The sequence below is a fragment of the Zalophus californianus genome, chromosome 5, assembly GCF_009762305.2.
Source record: "Zalophus californianus isolate mZalCal1 chromosome 5, mZalCal1.pri.v2, whole genome shotgun sequence".
Classification (NCBI taxonomy): domain Eukaryota; kingdom Metazoa; phylum Chordata; class Mammalia; order Carnivora; family Otariidae; genus Zalophus; species Zalophus californianus.
This window is the reverse complement of record NC_045599.1, coordinates 79791509-79808202: the sequence shown is the minus strand read 5'-3', so window position 1 is coordinate 79808202 and position 16694 is coordinate 79791509. Positions and strand designations below refer to the sequence as shown.

Sequence of the window (16694 nt, the reverse complement as noted above, 5' to 3'; positions counted from 1 at the left end):
GTAACCAACTAGCTCCAAAGCCTTCAGATCTTACTTAGGTTTCACGTCCAAGAAGCCTTCCTTGACCATCCGATTGGTCTGTGCCCCTGCAGTACTCAGGTCTTTCCCTGGATTGTTACTGCCCAGTGTTGGTGTGTATTTCACACCCGTGTCTGAATCCAACCCTGATGCTTAGTGGCTATTTTGTGTCTTTAAGCAAGTTACTTAACATTATAAAGATAATGAATGACTTACTACCTTTCACAATTATTTTGCAGATTTCAAGAAGTTAATGTAAAAGGCCCAGTCCAGTGTATACCATAAAGTAGGTATCACTGAATTGTAGCTATTATAATTACCAGCAAAAAAGACATAAACTCTAGTTGCAACATGCACAGGCATCTGTTTCAATCTGTTGTTTACCTAAAATTAAAAAAAAAAAATCACTTCTTATCTCATATTCAAGTATGGGGATTTTCATAATGGAAAAAAAAAAAAAAAGCCCTTTTAACTTTATAGCCCTCTATTTTCTCACCAAGTCACTATGGCTGATGTAGTGACTTGCTTCCTAGCTGTGCAAAGGAAGTTGTATTTGCACTTTTTCTGTCTCTGTCTTTTTAGTCTGTTTTTGGAGAAAGAACTATCCCTACCCCAGTGTTCTGGAGGCTAGCCCTCCTAGAGCCTTTATGTGCTTCCTCTTCTCTTTCCCTCCCCTCCCCTTCTCTTCTCTTTTCCAATACAGCTTCTTTGCCAAAGACTTGACTCAGGTTAAAAGCACAGTCACTCTGCATTTATCTTGAGCGGTCAAGGAGGCAGGAGAGACCCTCCTCCGACATAGTATGTCTTTCAAACTTTTCTGCCTTCCCTTGTCCTTTAACAAGTTCCAGCACTGTCTAACGGTGCTCTCTGGGCTGATGGGAACAGCCTTATACCTGTGCCCAACATGAAAGCCACTACACACATGGGGCTAGGGAGAACTTGTAATGGGGCTAAAGTGACTGAGGAATTTAAATTTAAATTTTATTGTTTTTAATTAATTTATATCCAAATTTAAATAGCTACATGTGGCTACTGTCTGCCACATCGGACAGTGCAAGGCTACTTCACCCCTCCTCATATCCCCTTTTCTTTCCAAAGCCAAAGGCATCTGCTTCCACATCTTCCTTCTCACCCTGTATGACTTCTTCATGAGTTGCTCAAGAGCTCCTAGTTGCCAAAGCCAAGAGACCCTGCATCTTGACCCACTGGTTCCTTCCGAAACTCTCTCCTTATAATGTTCTTTCCAGATCTTCTCCACCTGTTTTCTTTGCTTTCTCTTATTCTTCTGCCCAACATATGAAAATGTTGGTGTTTTCTAAGGTCTTTCCCTGGAATCCTTTCTTCCCCCTGGTGAAGGCCTCTTCCTACTAAGAAATATCAGCCATTCACCAGGCTTAGCTGCTGCCTCCAGACAAATGACCCTCATATCTGGAGCTCTCCTCGTACCAAACTGATATACAAAACCACCCTCTGGAAATTTCCACCTGGATGTCTGTTTCATAGGAATTTTGAACTTGACATGTCTAAAATTGAGCTCTTAATCTTCTCCCCATACTTCACCTTTTTTATAGTATCTCTCTTGATGATGAAATATGTTTTGGGTCAATCAATCCGGAAAACTGGATTTGTCCCTCTGTCACCAGTGAATCACAAAGTCCACTGATTCATCAATGCTGATATATCAACGTCATTTTTTCCCTCCCTACCACCAGGACTCATTTGGGATTCTTATCATCTGATTGGCATGCTGAAATTCTCCTCCCCTCTTCCCTCAGAACTGATTTTCATCCCTGCCTTCAAGGTCAAAGTCTGTCCGTAACGGTATTTAAGCGGCTTTGCCTCCGTGGAGCTGACCTGTGATGGCAGCCCATGACCCCTGGACACCCCTTGGTTATACCCCACCTTTCTCTTAGCTCTTTCAACATACGTATTTCACAATGCTATTCTCTAATTTTATTCTGGCTCCCACTGCTAAAATGACCATGTAATTTAGTTCCCAAACTGGGACAAATTGGAGAAGAAAAAGGGTGTTGTTAATATTTATACCAGGCATGAACTAGGACAGTCCTGGAAAACTGGGATATACAGTTGCCCCACCTATTGCTGGCAGAGGTAACAGATCACAGCTACTTTATAAACTACACATGGTAACAATAGCAATAGCTAACAGTGTTTGTGAGCCTAGCATTACCCAGTTACTTTGCTGAGTTGCTTTATACAATTTAACACATTTAATATCTATAAAATACTCCTTGTCCTCATTTTAGATGAGGAAATGAATGGTGAAGGACGAACCTGCATATCTGGGAGGAAGCTGAACTGGGATTTGAAGGAGCAACCTGAATGAGGGGCCCACCTTCTAACTTATCACTATACTGGATCCAGGTTCCCCCCCCCTTTTTTTCTATAATGGCCAATAAACCCTTTCCTGTGAATTTACCTCGGACTTGACAATCTTACTATATTTAATTTTTTTCTTCTATTTAACTCTTCTGAGCCCAGGTGCTGGTTGTCCTCTTTAACAGAGCAAGTTTCTTTTTGTTCTTTCCTGGCCTGTCTTCTTCATACTATAATATAAGATGCTTATAACTAGTCAATATCTATGTATGATAGTGATTTGCACAAAAATGGCCTAAAGAATAATGACTGGCTTCCTTTGGTCTGAAAAAGTAGTATCTGTCTCTTCAATAGTTTTCACTTCCCCCAGCAATATACCTTACACGGATGATCAAATTCTGTAAGATTTTCTTAAAAATTTTTTTGTACATTTAAATTATCTGGGAAGGGGCAGGTGAAAAGGGATAAATGTGATTTTATATGAAAAAAAAACCGGCTCATTTCTTACCCACTGTCATATTTCCAGTGATTAGTACTATACCTATCACAGCAGATACTCAGTAAATTAATCTGAAATGAATAATAATTTGTTAAAAACGTCACCCTTTGCTTCTGCCATCAACAGAAATAAAAATATTTCTTTGATGATTTTAGGCTGCAGTGAGTCCGTTTCTTTTTTTCCTCACTCAAACTTTGACTTTTATCTTACAAAATGCAGAAATGTTCTAGTTCTTTAAAGCAATTTGGCTGAGTGGGTCTGGATTTGGAAAACATAACTGTGGTAGCAGCTAATGTGTCAGGAAAAAGAACACAGCATAGTAGGAGAAAATCTAAAACACTACCAGTTAAACTCCCAATTCGTTAAGTTGTGTGCTTGCATTAACTACTTCATGACTCAATGGGCATTTTTCTATTTAGTAGGGACCATTCACTATTCCCTGCCATCAACATGAAAATTTCTTTGGTTTACTTTCCGGAATATGGTGAGATAAACTGAAAGAGAAACATATGTTGAAAAATCACCCCATGAGTTTGTTTTTTTTTAAATAAAATGTTTTAAAATTATTGAATAAAAAAATAAGTATCTCTACTTTTAGACAGTGTAAAAATCTTAATTGTGGAGGCATTTAAAAAAATGATCAGGAACACTTTGGTAATCTTCAGAATATGAAGTCCCATTTCCCACACGCGTCACTAGGACTTTATTACCTAAAACAAACAACTTTTGTTATTGCTCTGTGATTTCTATGGTACATGGAAAGTAAACAGAATGTTCATCAGCAGTTTAGCCACTGACAAAATATGCCAAGTAACCAGGCTAATGAGACTGCAGCATGGAACATAACTGATTAATGAGAGAGATATGAGGAATGGAAAAATAAAAGCGTTTCTTCTCAGATTTTAATATTTTGGTTTATAACCCAGTCATATTTGATTTTCCCTTCTGGTTAGTTGATTCGGTTTATTAACTGTTGACTTATCACTAACATTTATCCTACTAGCCTTCCTGAAATAAAACATGATCATGATGACCAGCTCAAGGATCGCAAATGAAGTAAACTTTATTATTTTCTTCTTTTACTGATTTGAACAATCAAAATGCCCCCCCTTTTCTTAAGAAAATGAGACAAATATAAAAAAGGAGAAGTTAGCAGATGATGGGTTTTGCAACTACCATGCGTACAGATGTTTATCAGAAAGCACAACTGTGTGATAAATGATCATTCTCATCTGCCTACTCTGCTATTAGGAAACCAATTCAAAACAGCATCCACTCAGCTTCCCAGAGCCTTGGGGGGTATTTAGAACTGTGTTTGATAGATGAGTTCAATATATAAAGACTTGTGAGCTGCTCATAAATCATAACAAACTGATAACTTTTTAGCAAATGGGGACACAAACAAGAATTGTATCCTCTTTCAAACAGCAAAGTGGCATTGTGGGTGCTTGGAATTAGCCAAGAAGATGTTACTTAAATCATTTGTACTTTATTAGGGAATGAAGGGAGTATTCTATTTTGGACAAAGCAAAGAAATATAAATTTTAGTTATTAAGCCCAGACTTTGCTTCACTCCTCTCATAAATGGTTTACCAACTGTTACTTTAACAAGCTGTTACAGTAGACTACTAGTCTTTTTAACTTGCAACCTTGTTCCCTTGATTCTGCTTATTTGATAAAACATGCCAATGGTAATTCATTTTTGTTAGCATAAAACCACTGTGAAATTATTCTGTTTCACAGAAGGTGTCTGAAGACCTTTAACTATCTGGGGTCACGGAGTGTTTTCCCTCTACAAATTGTATTTTTGTCATATTCTCCCAGCCTTGGGAATATAGTCACTCATGCTGACCTTTGAGTAGAAAGATTGATTATATGAGGGCACAAAGACTACAGTGAGAGGGGTTTGGAGCAAACTGAATAAAACATGCTAAACATGCCCCTTCTGCAGCAGAAGAAATGCTCTCTAGCGCATAATGTACAATGACAAGGACAACTAGTATTGTAGATTTTGACTTTCAGTTCTGCCATGAGTTTTCTTTTAAGACATCAAATCTTCTCAATACAACTAACATAAATTTCAATACTGCACCTTCACTTTGAATTATAAGGGAGAGAAACACTCAAAATCAGAACTCCTAATAGTAGTTGCATAGATTCTTGCTTGAAGCTGGTAAACCTCTTGGTTTCAGCTCCTATTCCTTACCCAAACAATGTTGATAAAAAGCTCAGGTTGTGTCACTGGTATAGTGAACATATATGAAATCATAATGCATAAGAAATAAAGAGCACTTACAAAACACACTTTACTTTCCTAAAAGTGCCAACTGTAAGTAAAGGATATGTTTGTGTGTCTGCTCTGGAAAACCTCTGTAGTCTCCCAGGAGTTTCCTCCACTTAGAATCAATGTCTAATTGAGTCTTATTGTTTAGCTTATTGCACTTACTACAGACACAGGTATTCTTCACTTACAATGGTTTCAAAGGATAGTAATGTTTCAGTTCATTGTGAGTATCTGTTAGTGTTTTTCTGCTTGGAGGCAGACATAATCAACTCAATCACAGATTAGCTCACCTATAGACAAACAGGCTAGTCTCAAAGCAGCATGGGCAGGAATATAAACACATTATGCAAGCACTAAAAATCACGCTTGCCAATAATTTTTATAGCTGGAGGAAATGTTCAAAATATAGTGCTTAAAAAACAGGATACAAAACTATGCACACATGATCTAAACATTATTAAAATAATGTATATATAATATATATTTGACACTGATATGTACATATATACCCATATTTCTGGGGGTGATGGATGATTTTTATTTGCTTCTTCAGATTTTTCTGTAAATTGCATATCTTTTTAAATGAATATTATTTGACAAATCAGTCAAATAAGCATTATGTTTTAAAATGCCCCACAGACTTCATTAAAGCCTCATTAAAATGTGTCTCCTTGTTGCATGAACCAGGACAACCTGACAGGTAAAGCTGTCATATAATGAGGCTCTTCTGGTATCTTCATAATTACATTTTTTGAGATAGGTCTGAGACACAGTTCCTAACACCAAATTTTGTTCTTCAGGAAGCAAAAATAGATAAGGATACTGCAGAAGGTAAAGAGTGTTTGTAAGCACAGGCTGGGCAACACTACATAGATTCATGTAACTCAACTGTTTCTTTTAAACTCTAATAACATCTCCAATCAAGATTAATATTCTGCCAAAAATTAATAGCTAGCTATTTTTGTAATTAGAATTAAAAAAAAAAAAAACCCAAACTTCTATTCCTCCTGGAGAAACAGAGTATTAGATAAACAATGTGACACAGCTACATTTGTTTTCAGCCTATAGCATATGAATACTTTCCATCTTTTTTACTACCTTAATAAAAGTCATTCCTTCTTTCCAACAGGGCATTTATTACAAATCTTGACCTTTATCTTCCTATATGCTTTCCACTGTATTAAGCTAGGAAGTAAAATCAACATTGTTTGTGTTATCCAGGCAGAACTATCTCTATTATTTAGCCACTGATGGGTACCGAACTTGCCTTTGAGTACATGTCCTCTGACATTTGGGGTCTTTTCTTTCCTGCTCCACAACTCTTCTATTTCCAATGGGGGTTTGACAGCCTCTGTGTGACAAACATAGATGCTGTCTCTTAACTTGTGGCTAGCACTACTGAAATGATTCACAGCTTTTATTTATTGGGGACTTAAAATATTAAAAGAATCAATACAAGTTGGCAGAGTACTTGAACATAAATTGTTTTGGCCACAGCACCAAAATAAGGCAGAAGGTTGAGCTGGAGGGCTTACTTAAAAATCAGCAGATGTGGCATAATTTATTTGAAGAATTAGAGCCCTCTTATTAGATACCTGGCCCATTTACCTCCCCAGGGAATTAATACAAATATACATTTTGTGCAAAAAGACATCTCTGAGAAGAGTGGGATACTCTCTCAGTAATGAGTAGATCTGCCCTGTGTACTGCAAGGAGAGACATTGATCTCATTAGCGAATCAAATAGACTATGTATACAAATATGCACTTGGTATATTTCTCTATTCTCTTTAAATTCTAGGCTGGTGGTACCCAAAGAGCTGCAGAATAATATATGGGCTACACTGGACACTGAAATGGCTTTTGGTTAGTTATCTGTGTTCACATAACCTAGCAGGTGACATTTTGATGGGCCCACTAGTTTCAATATATGAATGCCATAGCCTATTTTCTATAGTATTAAAATTCAGTCAGAAGAATATATTTTTCCCAAGTTAAATCACTTTACAGCATTTTTATTCATAAGTAAAATAAACCACTAACTCTAAGAAAATAATTTCTTTTGTGTCCACAGAATTCTTCTCTAGAACCAGTAAGGCTTTGGGTATATTTAAACTTCTTAATATTATATACATATATGATCAAACATGAAAAGGTAAATGAATGGCAAAATATGAAAGCGTTTTAAAGCATTTGGTTTTTAGGTATACATGACACCTCCTAAATCTTATTTGGAAAGAACAGATTAAACCTAACATGTTCTTCGGCTAATGAAACCTCTGGTTTTCTAATCTTTCAAAAGTTTGAATGTCTCCCTTGATCAACTCAAATAACTTGAAAATGAAAAGAGTTCAGCCACAGTTTCCATAGAAACTCACCATTTTATCAGACACATCTACTTAATGGTGGTCTCATTCTATACTTTATCACATATGTTAGTGTTTCAAAATGTAATCTAAGATGACTCAAATTATTTCAAAGGCATATATTTCAAACAGTGCATTCAATATCAAAATAATTCATTTTAAGTCTGATCAAATTTCAGCACACTTATAGCAAACACTGTTAATACTACTATATGTAGTCTATAATTACTGACTTCCTTACAGTTATATACACAGATTGGTAAATTTAGCTATTTTGAATCATATTCAGTAGTTTAATATGAGCCATTTAGTATATAAACTATTTAGTTTAAAATCGTCTCCGTTTTTGACTTAACAGAAAAGAAGAAACAACTTTGAGCTAAAGTGGTATTCTTTTAGAGGCCACTTTGTTATAATGAAATGTTATGGAACATACTTTTATATCACAGTTTTCCCTAATCCCCTCTCAGAGTGTATGTCTTCCTTTAAAAAGTCTGGATTCTTCAATTTTGTAAATACTCTTAATGCAAGAGTATTGTCTTTGACCTAGACCTAATAGAATACATTTTGAAGACTTCCAATAGTGGTTTACAATATCCAAAGAGTGAGAAATTTCTACCTGTCACCAAAAGAAAAATCCTACCTATTTCCTGCACACTTGATGTTGTCATAAGAAGTGTGCTTGCATGAACATTAAACTAATGTTTTAAAATATATCCCCTCTAGCCAAAAATGACTTGATAACATACCCCAATGCCTAACACAAAGTATCATCTTTGAAACAACTGGTAAGAAAACAGGATGGAGAAGAATAATCTTTCAGTGCCAATGCATGCAGTATATGACATAAAAGAATCAAGTATTACTACTTCAAAGAAACAGATCAGAGGAAGAATGATGCTTTCTTAACTCATCAGATGGCAACTTAACACAAAACTACAAATGCCTACGTTGATAATCCCTCCTACTTTACTAAAGGTAGAGAAGAATGACTTAAGAGAGGCAAAATGAAGGTTAAGTCTTAATTTCTTCCAAATATAGTCAATGAACACATTGCCCACAAGATTCTAAGTATACAAGATTCTAAATGGTAAAGTTCTTTAGATTTCAGAAGAAGCCCACCAATTGTTTCTAATTATTATATTTGCACTATGTACAAAAGTTAGCATATTAAAAAAACTAAAACAAAGACAGAAAAACCTAATGCGTCTAAATTATATCAAGGAATTTTACTTTCAAAGCTAAAGCACAACAACTGACCATTTTCTCATGAATTATGTATTATACAAAAACAGCAATACACAGGGATGGATGCTGATAAAGAGACCTAAAATATCTCAGTAACTTTAAAATTCAGTTGCCTAATTGGAACATGAATACTTTTTTAGGCCTAGTTATAAAACTATGCATACATACCCTGTTCTAACATTTCTTCTCCTTTTGGCTGCTGTAATAAAGAAGTCTTATCTTTGTTCTCTGTTTCTGTAAAGAGGATCAAAAAAGCTGAGCATAAATTTGTGGGACATATCACAAATGTTAAATAGTTTACTGGAAATATACCATCAACATAAAAATATTTTCAGGATCTTATGTTTCATAAAAACAACAGCATTAAGAATTTATATGGCAGAAATGCTCTAAATCACAAAAAAACTCCAGTGTAACCACCATTTACCAGACTTCTGACTTAATAACCAGATCAAACTACCTTTCCAGTAATATTTACATGATACAGAATTTTAAAAATGCATTAAGAAAACTGCTTGTATTTTTAAAAATTGAATTTAGTGACATTTTAAGGATACTTTAAGAACATTTTAAGGCACATTCTATAAGTATATTAAGATCTTAATAAGTGACCTAATCGCTATTTAAACTTGTTTCATAAAATTTCCAATAGAAAGACATAAGAACCTGCTCTGGCAATTTCAAGAGTGGACCTGCAAAACTCAGTAAAGTTTCAGCATACTTCATCCAATAAAACAGGGTGTGGGTTTTGCAATTTTAAACTAATGAAATGACAATCAGTATGATCATTTTGTAGATGAAGAGTGAGTTCATCAACAATTCTGAGAATGAGACCAAAATGGCCAAGATTAGTAATGCCTCATAAATCAAGAACTCTTCTCTGCTTGAGGAGGCCCGTTAAAATAGATAATTTAGGGTATGGTTGGAGACGATAAGCATTTTCATTGGCAAACCAAAGCACTCTTTAGAACACGGCATATAAATTCATAAATTGCATAAGTCATTACTGGCTATGGAAAGAATCAAATGGGGAAGTGAAGAAAACATGAATTAAATGAAGAAAGAGCTACATTTATTGAACTGGTCCCAAAACTAGTCTGTTTCATCACTAGATTCTTCACTTTCACTGCTTTGATGGGGGCATATCAGGCGGGTAGATAGGTTAAAAAGAGGGAAAAGTGGGAATCAGATTATGTGTACATGTGATTGATAGGTGGATGATTTTAAATATTAATTATATAGTCAAGTGAGACACACAAGAAAATATAAAATACAAAATCATATTTTATTTTAAATGAATACCAGTTTTACCTTTGTGATGTCCATGCATCATAACCATATCAGACTTCACAGGAATTGGAATATTGGCCTCTGGTGGTATGGTTCTGAACAGATCCGGAGCTACATTCTGGGTACAGGTCATGAAAGAAACTGCATGCTTGGCTTCCATGTAATACATAATGTATAGATTGCACATTTCATCACTAGATGTGCCACTGCAAGCAAAAAAAAACAAAAAGGAAAGGAAAGAAAAAAAAGACATAACAAATCAGCTACTCACATAAAACACATTGTTAATGCAAGAAAAATGCAACCAGTAAATCTGCCAGCAATAGGTCCAGAGGTGGAAACATTGTGCATTTATTTTATAGCTTTCATTAAAACCCATCACAGTTTTCAGCATTGAAAGCACATTGTCAAAGGCATATTTCCACTTCATAATGGAGTATCCATTTGCAGTCACTCCACAGATATCACCAAATACCACAGATGGAAATGGCACTTAAGTAGCAGTGACATACTTTCCTTCCTCCTCCAAATCCTTTTATGCTTTAGCCCTTCTTCTACTTGCTAGAACTTGCAGATTGGGTAAAGTGCTTTCCTCATGGAAAAATCTTAATTATTTACTTAATAATGGTAAAATTCTGAACACTTTAACAGAAATATCATATATTATTTACAAGTCTTTAAAAATGGCTTTTTTCATTTAACCCCGAGAGTCTAGGATCTTGTTTTTGGTAACTGCCTCCAGCCTCATGGTCAGATGAACTGAGAATCCTGTATTGATACTAAGACATCATAAATGTGCCCCTGATATCTGACTTGGCACCTTGGCTTCCTCAGCAGGGAAGTAAAGGGAGATATAAAGGAATGATACAAAATGACATCAGTCCTAACCTCCTCTAAAGGCTCAGACCTCAGTGGGGTAGTGCCGCACAGCTGAAAGGCTCAATTGTTAAAAGTAGATTTTCAAACAGTGGGATGGATATTTCTAAGATACAAGCTCCAAATAATACAAGGCAATGCCTAATAGTTTAACACATGTTTTGTTCTTCCTCAGTTCACATGGGCTATCATGTATTTCATCCTCTTCACTATCATTAGGCGGGAATTATTTTGGTACACCTTCACAAGACTTTCATTTCCAAGGTAGTTTGCGCAAATGAATGTTTCCTTTTTGGTGTTCTGACAATTTTTAGCAAGCCTCTGCTAATAAAAAACAAGCTATGAAGTGGATTATTTGCTGTACAAAAATACCTCAGTGTTGATTTTTCCAGCAATGTCATGTGGCACTCACTTCCTCTCCATAGCAACAGTAATGACATCAGCAAAGGAAGGAAAAAAAATTTTTTTCCAAACAGGGATGTGGTTTCTGTAAGCTCTGAAAATGTAGAGCCCCTGAGAGACCACAGCAATAAATCCCTGTCACGGGAAGCTCTGTTCATGCTTTAAAAGTCATTTGGCTTCTCACTCTCTGAATCTAATACCTGTCAGTGTAATTGCCTCTCCTGTGAAATGCAAGCAAATAGTGAGGTGCAGTCCCAAACAAACACCTGTTCACTACACACATCTTCCTGTGTCAAAACACCATTCCTAAGAATTTCATTTTATATCGCTGAAGTTGGTCAGAAAACTCTGTGCTATAAAAGGAATAGCTGATGCCCGAGTAATAAGCCAGGACCTCTCACCATATTGTCCACCCTACCCCCCATTCAAAATAAAGAAAAATGTGTAGATCAAGAGACAGAGATGAGGGAAAAGGAATTTAAGATGTGGCTATAGCTTAGAAGACCTTGACTCATGGTACAGAGAGGGAAAGCAAAATAATCATGCAAACTTTTCCAATCAGTGAAAGGAAGAAAAACATCAGTAAATTTGTATAGTAACAAATGAAACTTGCAACCAATCTGTGGACAGATCCTTCTACATTTTACCTGTTTGGGAACCTCATGCCCATGTTCATCTCTAAACACGTGACTTTGTGAGACAGCGTAATCAGCTCACCAAAATTCATTTAAGGTACTGATCCTATGATACAAAATTGAGCTGATCAAATAGCTGTAGAATCTTTGCTATCACAGGGGCTCCGGGTGGCTCAGTGGGTTAAGTGCCTGCCTTCGGCTCAGGTCATGATCCCAGAGTCCTGGGATCGAGCCCCACATCAGGCTCCCTGCTCAGTGGGGAGCCTGCTTCTCCCTCTCCCTCTGCTGCTCCCCATGCTTGTGCTCTCTCTCCCTCTCTCTGTCAAATAAATAAATAAAATCTTTAATTAAAAAAAGAATCTTTGCTACCACAAAGAAAAATTCATTAAAGAGCGGAAGGAAAAGAAAAGAGTCAGACTTTATGCCTTTCCATTTATAACTGAACTTGCAGTTAAGGTAACTCTGAGTTCCTATCTGAACGAGAAAATATCGCATCTTAAATGTGTCAGGACTCAAATCTTCCTTAGTATCAGCAAACCAGTTTGCCTATTTTATTCCACATCTGTCTTTCCTTCACTGAAAAAAAAAATCTGACTTTAAATCAAACTGCTTTCTGTATTCCTAAGGGGGAATTTTGACACATTTACCCTTATTTTCGATAGAGGACAACACATGCAATTCAACTCTGTCAACCTAGTGATTATTAATATGAGAAAGTATGGAGGGAGGCTGTGTTCACACGTGTGCCCTGGCTCCGCTGAATGACCCTTTCAGCCTTTCCTAACACCAGTGTGATTCACTAAATGATGCCTGCTGGCATCACTTATATTCCAAAATTACAGTGGTGCATTTCTTTCATCTTCATGCAAAATAAAGTGCTTATGTGATAACTACTTTTTTATATCAGCTCGCTCTAAATCTGACAAGCTGTGATGAGCCTGAAAATAGTTAAGCCCTCAATAAATATTTGTTGAAGGGAGGAAGAATGAATAATCTCTCTTAATAAATGTTTACAACTTGTATGGCATAACCTGTTACCCCCTAATATACTGTACTGCTGAGTCAGGTCAATTTTATGGACTCGGTCTATGGCCTTCCAGAAAAACATTTATATCTATCTGTTTATCTATCTACCTATTTATCATCTATCTATGTTCTAAGAGAGTTTTAATAAAATATATTATTTCCTATTATAAAGATACATAATAGAGATTTAAGAAAGTATCAAATATTCTGAAATGTACCCTTTAAAAAACCCAAATCTTGTCGTACACTACGATTGTGTTTCACACAGTGATACTCCCTCCACTTTGATGATTCCCTCATCCCTAGTTCCCTTACACCCAACAGATGCTGGACTTAAAAAAACAATGATGGGAAGTACTAATTTTGGAAAGAAATATGAACATTTTAAAGAAGTTATTTTTCAAAACTGAATTGTTTCTTCAGAGGTTTCATTGTGATTTTAAACTTACACATTAAGGAGTTTCTGACCATGTAACTTTATCTTTGCATATAATACACTTCAAAATGTTGATTAAAGTGCTGTGTTTGGTATCTATGAATATTCATTAGACATTCTCATACGTACATTAAATAACTGGTTCCAAAGGAAAAATATGACCCACAAAATTGACCAAATACGTAAATATTATCTACCAATTCTCAAAAGTTAATTTAAAATGTTAGCAAATTAGCTGACTCAATTAGCTTAATTGGCTGACTTTAAATAAAATTCTTTTTTTGTTTGTTTAAACTTGACTAAACATTTGAAATGAATTTAGAGAAGTGTCATATTGAATATAAAATATGTAATGCAGTCAGGCACAAAATACTGCTTCCACACTGATTAGTTGGTACTGTTGTCAGTACATACATTGGTGCAACTTTGTCTAAGACATATTATTCATATTTACTATTTTAAAAGAAATTTAATATTTCTTAAATATTAATTTATTAATATTAATAATAATGTTATTTCTTAAAAATATTACCATTTGGTAAATTTCTTAATATGTCTTGTCTTAAATCCACCTACTTTTTAATGGTTGTATTTTGTGGTGTGTCCCTGCTAGGAAAAAATTAGTCCCTCTTTTTAAAAGGACTTTTTATTAATTAACTATGATCGTTCCACCCCAGCAAAATTTTTCCAGTCCTAAGATTGTTAGCTCAATACAGAGTTAAATTCGGATTGGGTGGAAGAATTACTCAGCTGAACATCTTCTTGGTAGGCCACTGATAGAATTTTCCTGTAAAACCTGGTTTCCAGGTGGCTGCAGAATAAGAAAGTTAACAGCTTGACGCCGGTAGTTCTCCCAGTGCATAGAGGGGCATCTGCTGGCCCCATCCGACTTGCAGTAAGTGGCCTCCTACCTGATTAGTCTTCATGCTCATGGTTCAAACCTGTGCCCAGGGGGAGTACATGTTCATGTATGTTCATGTTGGGGGTTAGGCAGGAAGGGAGAAAAGGGAGAGATTTACAGACTCATAAAATACTAGTTTTCTTTTCTTACTGGTTCCCTGTGGAAGTGGTATCCTGTATTTTATAAAACAGATGCATTGATGCTATTACCTCTCTAAAACTAAAATGCACATTAAGTGATGCAGGAATACTATATATTATTAGGAGAATTTTTATTCATATTTAAATTTTATTCAAACCTATCTTATTAGTTTATCATTCCACTGGAAAAAAAATGCTACCTTCGTATAAATTAAATATTCAGAATATGGACTCATCCAGTAACTTAACTTCTTGTAATTTCTTTCTATTTCATTTGTATTTCAAGATGGCATTCCCTTTAGCCTACATGAGATTTACAAAAAGATAGATTTGTACAGTCATTTTAAGGTATTATTTTAAAGAGAAATGCACATTTGTTAAAAGACTGAATTATTCGAGACTCCTGAAACCGAAAGAGGTTTCCTGAGATTACTTTGGTCTCTCATCCTGGCATTGTAATAAGTCACTAATTTCTGTTTGATACTGCCTCAGAGAGGATACTGAAAGGATACAATTTGGCCAAAGTTACAAGCCCTTCTAAATTGTTAAAGGACTTTTAAGCAAAAAATTCTATTTATTCCACACTTGAACTTATACACTAATACACAGAATGTGTTGCAAAGGATTTTTTCCTACTTTGTTTACCTATTTCAGAGGCTAATGAAATAACCAATGGCACTTAAGTAAAGTTGTGGAGGGTCCACACTAACATAGAATGGAGAACAGCTGATCAATACCCTGTGACTCACATATTTAAAGGCTGGGTACCTGGCTGGCTCACTCAGTGGAGCATGCAACTCTTGATCTTGGGGTTGTGGGTTCGAGCCCCATATTGGGTGCAGAGATCACTTTAAAATCTTTAAAATAATAATAAATAATGATAATGATGATGAAGGCTGGTAAGAAGTGAATGACTCCTTCAAATCCAATTTTGTCTACTTTGTCAAGCTTTTTCTTAGCTACCATTCATGCAACGGTATAATTTTATTGTTTTCCTCAAGTCTTTTTCCCGAACTTACAAAATGTATCCAAAAACAAAACTGTTGGAAGCTTCTTGTTTAATGTAACTTGGTATTTTTTTCTGTATGTCCTATCTTTAGCCTTAAAATTGATGTTTATTAATACAACAACCCTTTAGAGTGACATAAAAAATCCTATTCCACTGTCTCAAATGCCTTTTTTTCTTTTACCTGCTTTAGCATCTTTTCCCTTTCCCCTGACAACCAACAGCTAGTGTTGTCATCGTAAGAATCATCCTCAGTATATCTAATGCCTATTTTCAGATGCCTACTTTCTGTGACTTCTCTTTGATCAAAGATAAATGGTTTAAAACTCCAGCATCCAGGTGGCATCTGTAAATATTTTATAATCTAGTTTAACATGGAAAGAAGGCTCCTTGGTTCTTCTCTGACAACAAAACAAAACAAAACAAAACATGGTAAGAGACTTTATCTTTCATTTTTAATTTAGGCAAACCTATTTTGAAAGAGTATTCATAGTGCTTGGAAAATTTTACTTGGGTCTTAAAATACACTTATTTCAAGGAGGCTCAATATTTTGAAAATTATTTAAAGTTCAATGTTCTCTTTTGGAAAAGTGTGAATATTATCATTCCCACTTGGAAGACCAAGCAACTGGAAAACAATGAATACACAGAAGTTTTAACAGGCGGAAAAAAATCACAGTTCTGAGTAATTAATGGACACCACCAAATGTGGAAGCTATATATTTGCCTAAATTTGAACATAGGGAAAAGGACACTTGAGGAAAAACTTTCATAATCAATTATATTTTTCTTTATTAAATGAGCCTGAGGAAGTAATATACCTCTTGTGGCATCTATAATATACAGAGACATGATCCTGAAGGTTTTGAATAAACAGGAGGAAAGGAAGTATAAAAAAATAAGCACATGTTCTGGAGTTTATCCTAACGGGTTCTAAAATGAGAAAATGCAATATACAGTTTGTTATAATTGTTCATGATAGTAAAAAAATGTGCAGTTCACTCACAAAGATAACTATCACCTATAATCATGCCTTGCCCCAATAAAATATTTTTAAATAGTGGAATTTGCAAAACCATACCCAATGTGCGTGGCGTCTGTCCTTCCCTCACCAGTGAATACACATCTTGCTGCCAATATGTCACCAAAACTAACATCTACTGGGTGTTCCACAGGGTAGAAAGCCTACCAAGAAGACAAACACAATGATTCATTAAAATTACCAATAAAA

The 16694-nt window shown here is 35.5% G+C and overlaps 1 protein-coding gene across 21 annotated transcripts in view; it reads right to left on the bottom strand.

Annotated features, from left to right (window-relative positions):
- The window catches only part of PAM (peptidylglycine alpha-amidating monooxygenase), a 149576-nt gene that overhangs the window by 45285 nt on the left and 87597 nt on the right, over positions 1-16694 (bottom strand). For 12 of the 21 annotated variants that reach the window (XM_027605779.2, XM_027605773.2, XM_027605760.2 and 9 more), the window contains exons 11-13: positions 16545-16648; positions 10063-10247; positions 8920-8985 (exon numbers count right to left, since the gene is read on the bottom strand). In XM_027605779.2, coding sequence (XP_027461580.1) covers positions 8920-8985; positions 10063-10247; positions 16545-16648 — 355 coding nt within the window. Of the gene's footprint in view, positions 1-6405; positions 6490-8919; positions 8986-10062; positions 10248-16544; positions 16649-16694 lie in introns of all 21 variants that reach the window. The other 9 variants (XM_027605757.2, XM_027605758.2, XM_027605759.2 and 6 more) reach the window with 2 other exon arrangements.